Source organism: Phyllostomus hastatus, unplaced genomic scaffold, assembly GCF_019186645.2.
Source record: "Phyllostomus hastatus isolate PE091 unplaced genomic scaffold, TTU_PhHast_1.1 phas_scaffold_21, whole genome shotgun sequence".
Classification (NCBI taxonomy): domain Eukaryota; kingdom Metazoa; phylum Chordata; class Mammalia; order Chiroptera; family Phyllostomidae; genus Phyllostomus; species Phyllostomus hastatus.
In genome coordinates, this window is record NW_025334017.1 from 14,571,383 (window position 1) to 14,590,569 (window position 19,187).

The 19,187-nt window shown below is 39.8% G+C and overlaps 1 protein-coding gene across 6 annotated transcripts in view; it reads right to left on the reverse strand.

Annotated features, from left to right (window-relative positions):
- EYA1 (EYA transcriptional coactivator and phosphatase 1) overlaps positions 1–19,187 on the reverse strand; it is a 296,080-nt gene that overhangs the window by 119,438 nt on the left and 157,455 nt on the right. For 5 of the 6 annotated variants that reach the window (XM_045861482.1, XM_045861480.1, XM_045861481.1 and 2 more), the window contains one exon: positions 4,197–4,274. In XM_045861482.1, coding sequence (XP_045717438.1) covers positions 4,197–4,274 — 78 coding nt within the window. Of the gene's footprint in view, positions 1–4,196; positions 4,275–19,187 lie in introns of those variants that run through there. The other variant, XM_045861484.1, reaches the window with a different exon arrangement.

Sequence of the window (19,187 nt, forward strand, 5' to 3'; positions counted from 1 at the left end):
ATCTCAGAGTTAAATGCTTGGGGACTGCTTTCAGTAGTTTCCTCTTTCTGTAGAGACCCTAAGTCCTGCTCACAGCCACTCCAGCATGCCATGGTTTTTGCATTTTTACTCAAAGAAGGAAGGGACGGAGGGAGAAAGAGAGGGAAGAAAAAAAGAAGAAAAAAAGAGAAGGGCAGGGCAGGGCAGAGGAGAAATAAAGGACATGGAAAGAATGTTCACCCCCATGGTGCTCCAAGCTTCTTATACCTTTATCCAGTCCCCCAGCTCACCCAGTCCTTTCCTCTGTGTCCAACAGAGAATCAGTCTATGGCAGGGGTGTCAAACTCATTTTCACCCGGGGCCACATCAGCCTCACAGTGGCCTTCAGAGGGCCGAGTGTAAATTGAGGACTGTATAAATGTAACTACTCCTTAACAGTTAAGCAAGAGCTTGGTGCTGCCACCAGGTAGAAACAAGGTGCCGGGCTGGATAAAACAAGGTGGAGGGCCGGATTCTGCCAGCAGGCCTTGTGCTTGCCACCTGTGCTCTACGGGAAACAAGATCCTCTGCAACTTCAGTCCTTCCATAAAACTCTCTGCTCACCTTTCTCTAAGGCCCACGCTTCTCCTGCATGTCTTTTCCAAGTAGAGCCTGCTCCTTCTCTCAGATTCCAGGCACCACAAAGACCTGAAAACACACCCTCATTGCTGCTTCTTCCAAACCACTGCTTTTCTGCTCCCCCATAAACCCTTCGTTCTCTGAGGCCCGTGACTTATCACTTCCACGATGACCCATCTCCTGAACACTGCCTCACATTTATTAAAAATTTAGTATTTTGGCCATCTCCCCTGACAAGTCCTTCAGCTCTGGCTGTATGTCGACCATCAAACACAACACCATACCCTGGACCTTTTTTTTTTTCATTTCACAACAGCAATGACTGAATTTTCTGTTTACTTGAGAAACATTCACTGACCATCATGCATATACTTGATTCTGTGATGCCCACTGGGACTGTAAATGTGAACAAGACAGAGAGAACCCCCATTCTCACAAGGACAATGAAAACTAATTTTAAAACTAGTGACAAAGGCTGAGAAAGGGAAGTCCAGAGAACCAACTGCAGAAGCATGTGGTGAAGGCCTTACTGGGTTTCAAGATTAAGGAAAGAACATCCTCTCTTTCCAGAATTTTCATGTCTGCGTTCCCATCCCACCCGTTCTCTGACTTCATCAAGAGACGCAGGACCCCTGATGTCCTTATCTTCTCACAATACATTACCCTTGCCTTCACGTTCTTTCTACCTCTCCTGGATTCATGAGTTACTATTTTAAATCATTCTTTTACTGACACTTTAAATTCTCTTCTCTCCATATTCTTCCATGCTCTACCTGGAAACCCTCAACCCTGGATCAACACAAATGTCTCTCCTCAGCAGCTAAGCCTTGTAAAGAAAAATTGCTCTACCGTAAAAAGTCGACACTCATTGGTTTCATCTTTGTTTGGACCTTCGGCTCTATTGTCAATCCCCCTTTATGTTCCCAAGCAGCCTTGTGCTTCCCAAGTCCTCACAGCATTTATTTCTTTTTAATTTTTTTATCCTTACCCAAGGACTTTTTTTTCATTGTTTTTAGAGAGAGGGGAAGAGAGAAATGAAGGTAGAGAAAGAAACATCAATGTGAGAAAGAAACATCAACCAATTGCCTCCTGTACATGTCCTGACCAGGGATTGAACCTGCAACCTTTAGGTCATGGGACAACACTCCAACAAAGCCACATCGAGCAGGTCTGCAGCATGATTTTGATTGTCTCCAACTCTTCAAGCTCACAACCTTATTACTCTCATTTTGAGTCAGAGAATAAAGTAGAAGTATTCATTCATTCATTTATTCACATATTCATTATTTCTCTTAGCAATATTTGAGTGCCGAGTACTTTTCAGGTGTTGGGGATGAATGAAAGAAAACAAAACTCCTGCCCTAACATATTTTGGTAGGGATGAGAGAACAATATAAACCTAAGGCACAGGGAAATGATATATGAAGTCTGTCCAGAAAAAGTTCAGCAATTGTTAATATAATGAGAATGATTTGCATGACATTGATGAAACCTGGCAGTCAAAGAGAGTGGACTGGAATGCACATGTTTGAACAATGATGACTTCACTGTACTAGTCAGTGGGGGCAGTAGATGCCATTAAGTGAGCATGTGTACTGTGTGGCCATTGCATTCAAAATGAGCAAGTAGAACAACAAATGTGCATCAGATTTTGCATTAAGCTTGAACATTCCTCCACGGAAACTATTTGGATGATTCAGAAGGCTGCAGCTATGGGCAACTGGTGACTGGCAGCTTCGTCACAACAATGCACCTGCTCACGCCTCATGTCTGGTGCAGAGGTTTTTGGCAAAACATCAAATGACCCAGATGACTCAGCTCTACCACAGCCCAGATTTGGCACCCTGCAACTTCTGGCTTTCCTAAATTAAAATCACCTTTGAAAGGGAAAAGATTTCAGATTGTCCATGAGATTCAGGAAAATACAACGGGGCAACTGATGGCATTCAGGAGAACTGTGTGAGGTTCTATGGTGCCTACTTTGAAGAGGACTGAGGTGTCTCTGCCCTATGTACAATGTTTCTTGTATCTTATATCTTCTTCAATAAACATCTCTATTTTTCATAGCTGGAGACCTTCTGCACAGACCTTGTGGTTGGAAAAAGAGTCTAAATGTTATGGTGTGTGGTGGGGGAAATTCAGCATGTTAAAGAGACTGGAAGTCTGTAGTGAGTTTTCCAACACGGACTAGAAAGTCAGGGTGGGCTTCATGGAGAAAGTGAGATTTGAGCACAGATTTAAAGGCGGCTAGGGGGTCAATCCATGCAGAAGGGCTGCCACTGCAAAGGCCCTGGTTGGAAGCATGTCTGTCACCTTCCCACACCCACTGGCATGTTGGAGGAAGGGCACAAAGCAAGGGAGGCAGGCAATAAGGCCTAATGGAGCTTTCAGGCTGAGAACTCAGCTTTTACTCAGAGATGGACGGGAGCCACTGGGGGTTTTGAGCAGAGAAATCAGGCAGCAGTTCCCTCAATGTATTGCCTTCTCCTCCACTTCGGTCTCATCTCCATACTCTCCATCCATGCTCCCTGATGTTTCCATGGAACAGTCGTTCCTTTTCTAGGCTGTTCACTTCTGTTTGGGGTTTAAGCCATTGAGGTCCCATCAGGAACTTCTCTCCAATTACCCCTGTTTTGCCTACACCTCGAGCCTCTACCTCTGGAAAGTTTATGTTGGCTGCAAAATCCCCAGAACTTCTCAGTGCCATCCTCAACCCAATAGCCCTCTTTCAAATGACTACCTTCTTTCCTGCCCCTTTCAGTATATGTACCTGAAAGACATCTTTCTCTTTGGTGTGTCCACTTTCTCCTCTTATTCACTAAGCCACCATCTCTTCAGTAAACTTTGTGAAAGCATACTGCCTGCCACGAACTATGCTGGAGACACAGAAATGGGGCACGTGGGCTTCACAGGGTGCGCAGGGAGCTGCAGCCCACCCACCCACAGAAACGGGTGGAGGCTCAGTCCACTGATGCTTCTCATTTTTCAGTTTTTCATTTTGTCATAATTTGACACCTCCAGAAAAGCTGCAGAAGTGGAAAAACTTCCAATATCCTTTACTCAAATTCCCTAAATGCAAACATTTTAGTACCTTAGCTCTATCTTCTATTCTCTTTTTATCTATACATGTGTATATGTATACAATGTATCTCTCACATGCTTTTTTGGAGTTGCAGATATGATGTTCTTTTAACAACACTTCAGTGTATATTACTTAAAAACATGAAATTCCTTTACAAAACAAGAAGTTTGCATGACTGGAAAAATCATACAAGTGAGACAAAAAGGGAAGGAACCATTAACATAATAAAGATAATTTAGTAGAAGACACACAAAAAAACAAAATCCCTTTTGATTTTACTTCCTTTATAAGATGACAACATTTCCAGCAACACTTTATCATACTAAATAAACACATCAGAATTGCAAATATGTGACGCTGAGAAAACCCGTATTATTTATATGATATATTGTACACATATATATACACACACACCAAACCATGCATATACACACATGTGTATACATATTTTAATATATAAATACACTGGGAAAAATTATGTTTTTATTAACATAAAAATCTAATACTTCTTCCTTACCTGAACCTGAGAAATTGTCTAAAGACCCGTCTGCTGTTGTTGAAACTATTTCACTGCTGCTCATTGGCTCTGTTTTAACTAAAAAAATAAACAACATATATCATATATCCAATTAATAGTTATCTGTAAAGATATTGTAGAAAAGATATAACATTCAAAGTAGTTACATAGAGAATTACTTTCAAAACCAGTCTTTTGTATTTAAATATAATTCAGATTAATATTCCTAATAGAATGTAGAATCTTTTAAAAATATTTGCATATTAAATATTTTTTCCCTAAGGAAACAATCTATTGTGACAAGTTACCTTATAAAAGAAGTGCTTTAAACTAAAAGTAGTTAAACTCACTGTTTCCTAATATATTTACTGAATTGCTTATTAATAAAAAACTTATCTCAAAATTTGCACAACATGGATATGAAATTACAATGGGTTTGTAGCCATCTGGCCAAAGATTTCAAATGATAGGATAACAAGACTTGAAGAAGTGGGAAGTAATGCCAGCAGGTGTCATAGTGCTCAAGGGTAGGTGCGTGTGTGTGCAAAACACACACACACACACACACACACACTTTCTCAGTCATCCAGCATGGCTGAAAGGCAGAATGCTCAATTTAATGGGTTATTATTATCACCCAGCCATACCTGACAGCCACTTTGTCAGTATCTGAGGTGCATTTAATATGAAAAAACACACTAAATGTAAATGAAGCAGAAATGTTTTCTATTTCCAAATAATACTGATAGCAGTCAGTTTGTGGAAAACACATATGATCTTTGATAAAGTCCCTTGGGGCTGTAAAAGGAAAACCTTGAGATTTATGCTCCAGGCTCTCAAAGCAGCCCACTCTACTGATACAGCGATGGCATTACTGCATTCCTGTCAAGCAGAGAGGCCAGAACACTGCAGACCATGAGCCATTCTCCCTAGTTTTCAGTTATTTTAAAATAAAGAGAGCTTTAGCATCTTCCCTAGAAACTGCTAGTGAAGTGCTGTATCAGAATCTGCCTGGCCTGCTTTATGGAAGTTATACGTCCCATTAACAGGTTTTCAGAAAGAGTGCAATAATATCTTAGTAGCGACCTAAAAGTCAATCATGTATTTTCCAAAATGAAGGCCCTAAGAAGAGAGTAACAGGGGACGCTTCCCTCACAAAGTAAACACACTGTGGATGGGAAGGAACGATGGAGAAAATGCAGCTTTTCCTGCTCTGGATGCCAGTCTCTTATAAACAACAGGCAAAGAACGAATTCACCCCTCCGGGCCTTTGAAATTGTTACTAATGCATACTGAGTAGCTTTAAAATAGGCATTATAAATAGTTGCAACAGATAGTCACTTTCAAAAAATTAATTATTTAGACTGTTTCTAAACAAAGTTGAAAAATAAAACCAGTGAGACTAATAGGAATCACTCCAGCTGCTTGTTTTAATGTAGACCAAACAATAGTGTAAGTGCAGTTTTCACTTTCCACCACTTGTTTTGGGTTAGAATTCTTAGCTGATGCTAATAAATTCTGACATAAGCCTATATTTCCCTTCTCCCTTCACGCCTCCAGGCCACCTAATGATCTTGCTCTTCGCAACCACCACGTGACCGTGGATTTGGGAAAGCAGACCCGCCTCTGCTAGTGCACAGTTCCCTACTCAGTTGTCCACAGCCTGTCTCACCCTCCTTCAAAAGACACAAAATGCAGTATGTAAACTCATACAATGCACACATAAAGCAATAGCTCTGTTTCATTCTGTACTGGACAGATGACCATGGGAATTCTGAACTCAGAATCACATACCACATGCCTGGCAAAAGATAAGACGGGACCACAGAGTACAGGTCTTGTAAAGCGCCTACTAAGTACCAGATTCTTTACTGATGTTATGATTAATCCTTTCAAACAATTCTATAAGCAGGTCTCAGAGCACAACTCACAAACTCCCTATTAGATATCACCTTCTTGTTTCACATGCAAAAAGAAAATGAAACCAGAGGGGTCAGGAATCTGCCTAAAGTCACACAGGAAGGGGGCAGAAATGGGATTTAATTTTGGATGTTTTTGGTTCCCAGGCTTGAAGGAATGGCAATGAGGAGTGCTTCCCGATATAAGAGCCACTCTACAACAGAGCAAGGTGGCTGAGGTGCTGCACCACTGTCTTCATGAGGCATAATCATAACCAGCTCCCTCTGTCTGTGCCGAGGAGACCTAAAGTCACTGATCACACACGCCGCCGTCAGTCACGGAGCACACGGGGCAGCCCTTGCCGTGCCAGTGTGCTCGCACTTCCAGGGAGTGAACCTCCAGGCCAGATCTCAGCAGAAGCTGAGCTGTCTTGGAAAGAAGGTGAAGAATAAATTTTCCATCGCGTGGGATGTTAGCCCAGATTACTTCTAAGTGCTTGCCAAACCTAAGGTCTGTGATTCTGTCGGTGGGGCCATAAAGTGACTCGGTGAAAGCCAGACCATATCAAAACTGCTACTCCCGTCCCCTAAAACCTACCTCAGCTACGCTGATACAACTGGCTTAATCAAATGTAGCTTTCACTCCCAAGAGACACATTCAATTATACTTGAAATTCCATTAAAAACAGGCAGAAAGAAAAGGAAGGAAAGGAAAAGGATACTTTTTCTTTTCAGCCCCAAGCACACTGCCTTTTTTCCATTGTTCAAATACACCCCTCTACACAGTAAGGAATAAAGACTCCCTTTTCCTAATGAATCCAATTTTTAAAAGGCTCACTGTTGAAGAGAAGAGGATGTACATAAAGTAACTATCAGGACAGTCACGATGTTATCAGGGACTGTAAGAGAATACTTAATCACTGGGGACCTGATGCTAAAGAGGCTGGTGATTTATTGTGATGTAAACTAGTTTCTGAATGAAAGCCAGAAGCACAGAGACCACTTCTGGCGTAGTTGTGGCCAAGAAGACACTCACTGGAAAGTTAAAAAGACCAAGTAATCCCCGGCCACCAAAACTTTACCCACCCCCACTAGCTAGCGCCACCACGGTTCCCCCGACATGCTGTGGATGACACGGCAGACCACCTCCCCCTAAGGCTTTGAATTTAAAAACACCACCAACTGATTTTTTTCCTTAGAGAGTTAAGCTACTGTCACATCTGTGAACAATTATCCCATCTAAGCCATCTATCTGAAAAGAAAAAAATCTGTGAATGATCTGTTTTCCTCCAAATCACTATAGGATTCTTTCTTCTCCTTTAGTGCATGACTTCAGTCTATTAGAAAACAGCATTTTTTATTCTCTGTTGCCCTGACTCGAGTCCATTTTTTCCCTATAACCACAAGATTCTATCTGATACTTCAGAATTCTTTGCTCCTTTAACATCCCTGACCCCTCCCCACACTGCCCCCCACTGCCCCCCCCCTACACACACCCCTACACACTCCTTCACTCGCCATGAATTCCAGCTGAGCTGTACCAGGCAATTGGACTCTACTCTCCACACGTGCTGGAAATTCCATCTATCGATGCCTTGGCACTTTGGTTTGGGACTCGGAGAATCCAGTTATTTAAGACTTTCTGAAAACTATTTTGATCTCTTCCACCTTAGTGATCTCATGTATAACATTTAAAAAATAACACCTACATTACAGGAACGCAATAATCATAAAATCTATGCATAGTACCTGGTCTGAAGCAGAAGCTGAAACTATATTTATCATCATCATTAGTAGTACAGGTATTCTATTTCTGCTACACTGAATGCCTTCTCCTGGGGAGAAGTTGAGTCCCAGGAAAAAATATTGAATAAAAAATTAAAAGCATCAGCCTTGGAATTAGCTATCATCTGAATTTCAACCTAGCTCTGCTAGTAACAGTGCAAACCTGGAGAAGTTATTCAACGTCTGCCTGTCTCAGCCTCCTCCCCTGCAAGTGGGTAGAACACACGCATAAGTGGGTGAAAAAGATAAATGCTTCTCAGTCATCTAGCACTGTACTCGGTCCAGAGCCCCTGCATTCAGAGCCACTCTATCATCAAAGTGTTTCTCATGGGACAAAATCTATTAGGACATTCACATTAATGTTAAGCTTACTTTTGAAAAGCAAATTAAAAGAATCTAAAGTTAAGTGACCTCACCAACTATGAGGCCATTGCCTCAGGAGAGCCAAACCAAAATCAAGGGAGCCTGGGTGTCACTTAAGCAGGCAGGACTACACCAGCATTCAGAAAACTTGTACCTTGGCCATTACAGTCAGCACCTATTCTTTCTGAAGAAATGGGCTGGCAGGTGAATTGTGATTGAGGATTTTAGGGGAAAGTGTGAGCATCTCTCCCTAGCACTATTAGAGGTGAGTATACTGCAAGTGGTCCATGAAAAGAGACACCTGTCTTCCTTCACCATGAGCTTAAATGAGGGCAGACCTATCAGACCACTGGAGCAGGTGACATTAGCTACAAAGATCATCCAACTAACCCCTCACACTGTGACTTTGCTCACGAAGCAAGTTCTGGTTTCACTTTGAATGTTGTAGCCATATACACAATCTTCAGGAAGATGACAGGCTGGGCAGAGACAAGTATTCAGTCCACCTGGTTAGTTATTTCTCACCATGTGTTAAGAGAACAGTTAAAGCAAGTTCACCCCAGAGAGGCAGCTCTGCCTGCTGGACTGAGAGCCCCGTTGTCAGGAAGAGTTCACCCAAAATGCACAGGTCTGGGTAAGCAGCAGGTCCCCCCCAGGCTATTAACCTCATCTCACAACTTTTCAAACTTTCACAGTACTGCTTGCCTTTTTTTTTTTTTTTGGCACACACTTGGTCTTCTATTTTGTGTCCCACCATAATGCTCAAGGACTTCAAAAATTCGGTTCCCCACTGCTCTATTCTTTATGATCCCTTCATATCTTCTGTCTCAGTGCAAAGCACCTTCATTCCACTTTGGTTATTAAATGGTTCAATAACACCACTGTCTAGAACTGCATCACTGCCAACAAACGTCACTTTTTACTTTTTATTTGCTCACTTCAGTCAGACTTTCTCATCAGAACTTCCTGTCTTGCCCTGGCTGGCATAGCTCAGTGGATTGAGCGCGGGCTGCGAACCAAAGTGTCGCAGGTTCGATTCCCAGTCAGGGCACATGCCTGGGTTGCAGGCCATGGCCCCCAGCAACCGCACATTGATGTTTCTCTCTCTCTCTCTTTCTCCCTCCCTTCCCTCTCTAAAAAATAAATAAATAAAAAATCTTTTAAAAAAGTGACAATAAAGTGGCTAGGATCATTAAAAAAAAAAAGAACTTCCTGTCTTTCCAACCCCCTATGTGTTCTTCCGCTCCCACTGCAGCAGCCCAGCCTGGAACCGGAGCACCCACCCTAGAATCCTGTGTTGGCTCACTTTTCCAAGTGCCTGTTTTGCCATCTGATTATCCCAGGGCTGGCCGTCTCTCGCTGTCTACTCCTGCTCTCCATGGGTGAACATGGGAAAAAGAGGTCTCAATTCGCATGCTGACCAACTCAACTGATATTCATGCTTCTACATACTTTTGAGTCATCCTGTTGCTTGACAGCCTCCTTTTCCATTTCTTGTGCCTGAAATGTTTTCCACTGAGTCTTTTCCACCTCCCTCAAGCTCCTGAACCACACGCTTTATTTGCCATCACCAGCAATATTATTTAGAAGGTTGAAGCTGCATTAAATCTTTCAGTTATCCTCCTGTAACAATTCTCGGTGTCCTACTCATTAATTTCATTGGAGGTTACTTTTCTATTAGCAGGCTTAACCTTTGCACCTTGACTCTTGCTGCCACTTCCACACCGTTTTGCAACAATACTCACTACTTCATTATTTGGTCCCTCAACATCCTTGAGCATCCATCTCAAGAGGCTACTTCCCTTCTATCTACAAAAACAGATAGGTCGCTCCTAATTTTTAAAAACCTTCTCTCCATCATGATACTTCTCTCCCTTCTTTCATCACCAAGTTTCCTGAAAATGCGTTTCAAATTCTCATCTACTCTCCCGTTAATATTTCACATCATTCCTTTATAGCTACTATTTTGCTGAAAGGACATTTCCTCATTCCCCAAACTTTTCTCAATCCTGATGTTCCTTCACTCTTCAGTACAATAGGCCTTTCTCTGATACTCTTATTATTGCCGATCAACACAACACAATAATATTTATTTTTTCCTTATATGTCTATGTCTCTGGATTTTCTTTCCTTCTCTGTGGTTCTATAATCCCACTTCCCTTTTATCTGTTTGAATTTTCTCTCACAATCATTTCTTTCCTCGCCCCAGACTTTTAAAATCACCTTCCTGGAGCTGACTCCCAACCTCTATCCACATGCACATCTTTGTCATGGGGACCAATCTCCACAGCCCAGTGATGCAATGCCCCGGCCTGGACCAGGGTCAAAACTCAACCTGCTGGAACACATAAACCATCATCTTATCCCTCTGGAATGGCCCTGTCACCAGGACTGAAAGTTTTCTTTTCAACCTGATTGATTTCAGCTCCTCTTTCTCCACACCCTATTGTCAAGTCTATAGTTTCTACAACCCTAATCTTTCGCAAGAATCTTCTACTTTCACAGCCATTACCTTAATTACTTTATATCTCTTCTCTTTAAAGTTGGCAGATTTGCCTTTCTCTCTACTTTAAGCAGAGATATTTGTCTTCCCAAGGCTGAGATTGGAGTGAGTCGCTCCTGGCACGGAGGTCTTCAGGAGGCTCTCCATTTATTAACTTACCACTCCTCCATCACGTATTTACAGTCCTCTAACACCAACCTTTTCTTTTCTTTTCTTCTTCTTTTTCTTTGTTTTATTTCCCAATTCTTCTATCACACACCTTGTATTTGTATAACAACTAGTAACTTACAAGGATGCAAGAGCTTTATAAAATGCACCATCATATATAATTGTCTGACATTTCCTGTGAGGCACTATTATCTGCATTTCACGGATAAAGACCACTTGTCCTTATATATGGTGAAACCAAACTGGCCTACCGTGATGTTTAAATGTTTTTCAGATCCACAGTATTGTGACTGCCTTTCCCTCTGGCACAAAATATTCTACAAAATTTCTATCTGACTAAATCCTACAGTTCCTTCAAGGTTCAACCAAGTCCCACCTGCTTCATTAAGTCCCACTGCATCTGCTACTCAAGGATAATTTTTCTTTTCCTCGAGGTACCAAATCTGAGTTTGTATTTCCTGTAGAACATACATCCTGTTCTACCTCATTTTACAACTTATAGTATTATCCATTTTAATATATTATAAATTTCTTCATGGGAGAAACATCATCTTTTTATATGCCCAGAGAATATGTTCTATTTTACCTACAAGGTTTAACAGATACTTGGAACTCAATAGTCACTGAAGGAACAGGTGAAGGTGAAATGTACAACTGACTTGAAAAACAGTTTACAACTGACTTCATACCCTTGGGTACTTTGCATAGGGCAATTAAAAATTGTACACACTCAATGTCAAAAGTCATTAGAGAAATGCAAATGAAAAATGCAAAATAAAAATGTCACCTCACACCTGTCAGAATGGTTATCATCAATGAATCAACAAACAGCAAGTGTTGGCAAGGATGTGGAGAAAAGTGAACCCCCTGCACTAATGGTGGGAATGCAGATTGGTGCAGCCACTATAAAAGAAAACAGTATGGAGGGTCCTTAAAAAGTTAAAAATAGAGCTGCCTTATGACCCAGCAATTCTACTTCTGTGTATACACCTGAAGACATCCAAAACACTAATTCAAAAGGATATATGCACCCTATGTTCACAGTGTTATTTACAATAACCGAGATAGGGAAGCAAGACAGGTACACTCAACACACAAGTGAGTAAAAAGTTGTGGTACATATATATACAATGAAGCATTACTTGGCCATAAAAATAATAAAATCTTACTATTTCTGACAGCATGGATGGCCCTAGAGGGTATTATGCTAAGTGAAATAAGTCATACAGAAAAAGACAAAATCCATATGTTCTCACTTATATGTGGAATCTAAAGAAGAAAATAAACAAAATAGAAACAGACTCATAGATACAGAGAACAGACTGACGATTGCCAGAAGGGAGGGCGGTTGAAGGACTGGGTGAAAAAGGTGAAGGGATTAAGAAGCACAAATTGGTGTTACAAAATAGTCATGGGGATGTAAATTACTGCTTAGGGAATATAACCAATAATATTGTAATGACTGTGTATGGTACCAGGTGGGTACTTGAAATACTAGGGGGACCACTTTGTAAAGTATATGATTGTCTAACCACTATGCTGTACACCTGGAACTAATACAAAATAATATTGAATGTAAACTGCAATTGAAAAATAAAACTGAAAATTGAAAATTGTATATGTTCAAATATAAAGGAATGTTTTATTTCTCTTAAATTATCACTCAGTCAATTTATGTTCAGGTTTTTGTAAAGCCTCTCACATATAAGGAATAACACATGTCTGTTATGCTACTCTGAAGAAAGTACTCTTTGGAGAAGACACATTATCACAGAGTAAAATTGATCATGGAAATTTCTATATGTTTAGAAAGAACCCTGCCTAAATCAGCAGAAAGAGAGGTAAATAAAGTAGACATTTGATGATAATTCATGGGGCATGACCACCCAAATGCAAATCTTAAATATTGTTGTAAATAAGCCCCCAAAGAACCAATTAAAAAGCTACACTGCATGCGATTGTGCCATACAGACAACAAATATAAACCTGTGAGACAAAAGCACAGCCACTGTATTGTTATGCTATAGTTTGGACTCAATTTCAATATCATGGACAGATTGAATGAGTACTCTTTCTCAAACCATAAGGCGGAAGTGGAAATGCATGTTTTTAAAAATTACATCAAATGACTCAAAAAGCAGCAAAGGATACTCAAGGCATATGTGAAGAGAATGAATCAAATTATCATATGAAAGTAAAAAAATTGCAATATTCCTAAATTTATATTTTCTTATTTAAAAACATAAAATGTAATAAATTAAATATAAGTAGCCATTTCATTATATCTTCTTTATATAAAGGTTCATATATATCCATAAACCAGATGATTTTTTTCTTTGGTCAGTTCCCATTTGGAAAATGAGGCATCCATTTATGTTTAGATCAGCTCTAAATCTAGCACGTTAATGTTATCTCTCCCAAATTCTAAAGTTCAAGTCTTTCTTTTGTCTTAAGTGAGTAGAAAAATCTTAGCTCTTTAAAATAGTACACCTGGTACAACCTTATGAAAACCAAACCAACACATATAAACCAAACTTGAACTTAAGGGTATATACGACAACAAAAAATGTTAGCTGATTTTGAACTTGTTATTCACAAGAAGTATAGCATACTGGAGAAGCACTGTGCAATGATTGACTGCAGAGGTCTAGACTAGTTGACTTTTTGTGTGTAAAAGAAATGATACATGGGATATCTCATGCAAGCCCACTTACCTTTTTGCAATACTCATTCTTGCCACACTAGCTCAGGTTCCTAACACATACAATCTGGGTAGATTACATGAGGCTCCATGTTGCTCATCTCTCCCATTCCAATCTACCCTAGAAATTGCTGCCAGATTAATACCTAACATACTTTCACCATATCAATCCCTTGCTCAAAATATTCAGTGGCTTCTCTACTGGCACCAGGATGAAGTCCAAATTCCTTAGCCTCCTATTCAGGGTCCTCCCCAGTTTGGCTCCAGCTGATCCTTCCAACCTTATCTACTTCAGCTATAACTGGTCTCTTCACAGTCTCCAGAACTATCCTACCTTTGTTCCTACTGCTCCTTCATTTAGAATGCATTCCTTCTCTTCTCAACCTATTCAAATTCTACCCATTTCCCAACACTCAGCTCAGATTCCATCTCCTTCTTGAAGCCTGGCCAGACCTCAGGGAGCTGAAGAGCTCTTTTTTCTGAACTCTGAGAGCACTTTTGTTTGCATCAGTGGCTTCTAACCTTCTTGAGAATGAAGCCCTCTTCTAATACCAAAATATTTCAGAACCAAATGAAAGCCTATTTTTAATCTGTTGATTGAGAAAGAGCATAATGGCAAAAAGCCTACTGCCAAATTTCAGACAAGAAAATCCGTATTTTCAAAAACATAACAAACAGAATATCCACATGTGAAGAATTAAGTTGTTATGTGGCCTATTAATTTCCTCATCCTACAAAGATTTTGCACAAAAGAAATTGATGACCTTGAGTACTAGCTCTGCACCTCCTGGGAATCTCTAAGCCAGAGATTGAAAACCCTTTTCTTCATAATTTAATTGACATACTATGACCTTTTAGTTTTTGCCAAATTTTCAAAAAAACTTCTCTCTTCCAACCAGGCTGTGAGCTCCTTAAGGTAGGAATAGTGCCACATACTTCTTTGTATATCTGCTGGAATCTGGTAGAGCTTTGCATGCAGTAAAAACTAAATAAATGTTTCCTTCCTAGGACATATTAAGTATTTTAGGTTTACCTTTTTTACTAGTATTTTATTATAAAGGTTTTCCTAAATAGAGAAAAACTAAAAGAATTTTACACTGAACATCTATAAACCTGCTACCCATTTCCTTTCCACACTTATTCCTTGTAAAACCATCTTATTTTCCATGCATTTCAAAGTAAGTTACAGACATAAGACATTTCCCCTAAACACTTCAGTATTCATGTCATTAACTAGAGTTCATATTTGTTTATGGTTCCTTTTCCCTGTAAGTAAAATTTACATATAATTAAATGCATAAATTTTAAATGTGTCATTGAATGAGTTTTAACAGATGCCCACATTTAAATTCCAAAGTGAGATCTAAATATTTTTAGGTTGTTATCATAATGGAAGCTGAACACAACAGTATAAAATGATTGCTCTGATTTTAAGACCTAAGTTAGAAATATAACATTCTCAACTTTTGGCAATATTCAATATTCATAAGCAATATTCAAGCAGAATTCAATCATGTTAGAGTAAGACTTTTAAAAGTAGTTTACATTTAGTGAGCACCTACTGCATGGCAGGCATTGTGCTAAGCACTTTCCAAGCAATAGCTAGTTGGCTCCTCATGGCAATTTTATGAGATACTTAAGATAATCATCACATTTTGAAGATGAGGAAACTGGACCTTAAAGATGTTTAAAATCTAGTGAAAGGTAACATGGCTAGTCTTGAATTTCTTTGATTACCATACCTTTATGAAACCACTGGAAACTCAAATGTGCTCTGACTGGGGTTTTATTATCCTTCGTTCTCTGGGTGGAGATCTCAACACTCAGTGAAAGACACAGCAATAGAGAAGTCCCAGAATACCGGAGCATCAAATAAAAGTGTATCAGTGTATGTTGCAAATTAGCAGATGGTAAAATAAACTAGCATACCAAGATTGGAAGCAGATGAGCTGGCTTGGACTCAGAACCTCAATCGTATCTGAAAAAATGGTTTACTTGCTGAAAATATAATCAACCTACCAAATTGATGCCCTTTCTTCATCTCTTCCCTCTTCACCAACTCACGGGAGCACACAGACATATGAAACAAGTACTTTTTGAATACCCAAGATACTCAGAGTAACTGTAAAGGCCATTAAGCCATAGAAGGAATCTCAAAGGAAGAGGAAATACGCTCTTCTCTCCACACTACAATAGTCAGTCCTAGTGAATGTGTTTTTATAAAATATAACACTTATTATTACTTCATAGCTGCTATGTATTGAGCATGTAATAGATGTTAATGACTGTGCTTACTATTTTAGATAGAAAATTGTCATAATACCCTGTGAGACAGGTGCAATCCCCATTTTACAGTGGAAAAAGCAGAGGTTCAGAGATCAGAGATGATGATGATGATATTAATAGCCAATGGATATGAAAAGCTTCCTAGGAGTCATACACTGTTCTATGTGCTTTTCCAACCATGTACCCCCACCCCCCAGCCCTGTGGGTGGGGACTGTTATTATCTTCTTTTACAGCCCAGGGAGCAGAAGCACAGAGCAGTTCTGTAACTATTCAGTGTCACACTAACTGGTAAGTGGCAGAACTAACAGCCTGACATGGGAGCCTTGCTCCAACCTGCTGCTCTGCTGCCTCCCAAAATTCACATGTCAGTTACATGGTTAGTAAATAGCTGAACTGCAATTTTCTAGCCCAGAACAGCCTGAGTGCAAAATCCATCTTCTCACTGTCATTCTTTCCCATATTTTAAATATGCATTCCCTAGTTTTTCTGAAGATAAGTATCAGGTATGAATTTATGGTGAAAGAAATATTTCAGATAAAAAGCACCCTCACTAATTCTTACCTGGAGTCTTCTGACCACCCACCACCCCTTAAATACAGTTTTGAAATACTACCCACGTATATTTCTGAAACACAGACACAATCACATCACTCTCCCCTTTAGAAGCCCTTAGGTCACCCAGCTCCTGCAGGACTGATTCAACTCCTGAAATGAGTACCACAGGTCCCTCATCACCTGTCTGGGGGACCCTTAGTGCCACCTCTGTCACTTGGCACAAGTCCCTCATAACACACACATATACACAGTGCCCTGCAATGCCTTTGCTACAGCTGAGTAATTCTTGCTCTCTTCCTCCTGCCTTGTCACCCAATGCTTTCCTACCCTTCCTTCAAGACGCTAAGTGTTATCAGGGTGTAGAAACCATCCTCCGTCCTCAGCCACCTCCGTCCTCAGCCACCTCTGTCCTGATTAGGCACCCCTCCCCCTCTGAAGAACACAGCCCTCATTTTACCCATCTGAATGTAGGTCTGCACGTCACAGGAGACTATGAACTTCTGGCAGGAGTGGTATTTGGTAAATTTCTAGACACTCACTTAATATTTTTTTAATAAATTGACAATGCAATGGGGGATATACAGTGTGATATATATTCTTTTACATATACATCTTTTATATATATTTTATATATTTATGTCCTCACCCAAGGACATTTTTTATTGCTTTTAGAGAGAGAGGAAGGGAGAGAGAGGGAAAGCAAGAAACATTAACGTAAGAGAAACATTGTTTGGTTGCCTTCTGTACCCACCCAAACCAGGGACTGAACCCACACCTAGGTATGTGCCTGACCAGGGATTGAACTGACAACCTTTCTGTTTACAAACAGTGCTCCAACCAAGTGAACTGCACTGGACAGGACAATGTTCACATAAATGTTTAATATATAAAAATACATAATTTATTATCATATTGTACCAATCATAATTCATTACCATCATGTAAGGATACTAAACCTAAGTATACTAGCTGCCTGATCTTTATATCATTCAGTTGTTTCTTGGACCAAGGGAAGTTGCTTCGTCATTGCTAAATATTGTACTATTAAGTTTGACAGTTATTAGTTCGGGACAAGTGCAGGCCAGTTACTAAGATCGAATTCAAATCATCAGCAGTGCTGATGGTGGACGCTCTCTGCATGGACAGCCTATGGCTACTGTATGAATTGGTCTGTGAAATGACAGTTTCAAATCTTTGGACATGGGCTTTGATATGTATTAAATCTGGTAAAGCTTTGTAAATAAAATTAATGATTCTCTTCTCTTACAATTAGTCAATTGTATTATTTGCTTAGTAATAAGGAGCATTCATTCAACAAATATTTGTTGACTGCTTAATTACCGCCATGCCTTCTGGTAGATGCCGAGGACAGAACAGTGAACAGGTTCATTCCTCCCTTTAAGGAACCTAGAGACTCTATACACACAACTATAAACACATATAAATATGAGGGGAGGACCTAAAACAACCCAGAATTATCTTCTGGAGGGTGGATATGCCCTGTAGTACCGACTTCCCCCACTAGGTGAGTGTTCCAGGAACCCATCTGTATCAGTGTACCAGCTGGCACTATTGTGAGAGGTTGCATTTGGCTTTAGTGAATTTTCTTCAAGACTCTTTCAACACGTTTGCCCATTTCATGATGGGTGACTTATGAGCACACCTGCCCACCCTGCACTGAGTGTTTAGCAGTTTTGATGAAAACCAGCTTGACCCCCATGTTCCACCTTCCCTATTCACCCAATCTCACCCCAGCGACTTTTTTTTTGTTTCCCTAGATGAGAAAACTCCTCAAAGGGAAACATTTTGCCAATGTGGAAGAGGTGAAACAGTAAACAGCAGAAGCACTAAAAGGTATCAAAATCGAGTTCAAAAACTGTTTTGAACAGTGGAAAAATGTCTTGATAGGTGTACTGCATCAAATGAAGAGTACTGTGAAGGTGACCAAAGTTCAAATATGTAAGAATAAATACACAATTTTTTATAAATAGATTTTAGGGGTTTTGAGCCCCCCTCATAGATGTTTCTCTCACTAGGTCACAATCTTACATAAGGTCATAAAAATGTTTTAAGGGAGATAAAGTACTTCAGTAAGAACGAAGCTCTTTGGCTACTGGGGAGTCCATGTTCTGGAGTGTAAAGGATGAGAGCTTCGAAATTAGCCTCATGTGCCTTAGAATCTCATCTCCAGCACAGACAGTGTGCTGTATAAACAGAGTCGTCATGCAAATGCTTTAAAATGAGATGTACAAAAGTCACCCTAACTTTTTTTGAAGATAAAATAAGGTATGTAGAGGGCACAAATGTTGTGCTTAATAAATAGTAAGAACTCAGTCATTCCATTCCTATTCTTTCCTTTGCTAAAAATTATTCTTTCCATGCAAAATTCCTCTTATCAGTCATAGGTACAATGATAAAATAGATAAGCATTTTAGATTTTGATTTATTTTATGTAAGCAAAAAATGTTTCCAGTTTGTATTATGGGAGTAATAAAACATACCTCTTTGGAATGTGTTTGGTAGAGTTTGTTTACCTTTTTTTGGTGTGATAGGATATTGGAGGAATAAAATAAAACGGAAAATTCTGCAAAATCAGCAAATTACCAGGAACATTATCACAATATGCTTTTACGTACTTATAATTTGAGGTCCTAAAACTTACTATCAATCCTTGATTAGCTTCTCAAAACTTCTGTTTTGAGAAGGCAATGGTTAGCAATCACTGAGGACA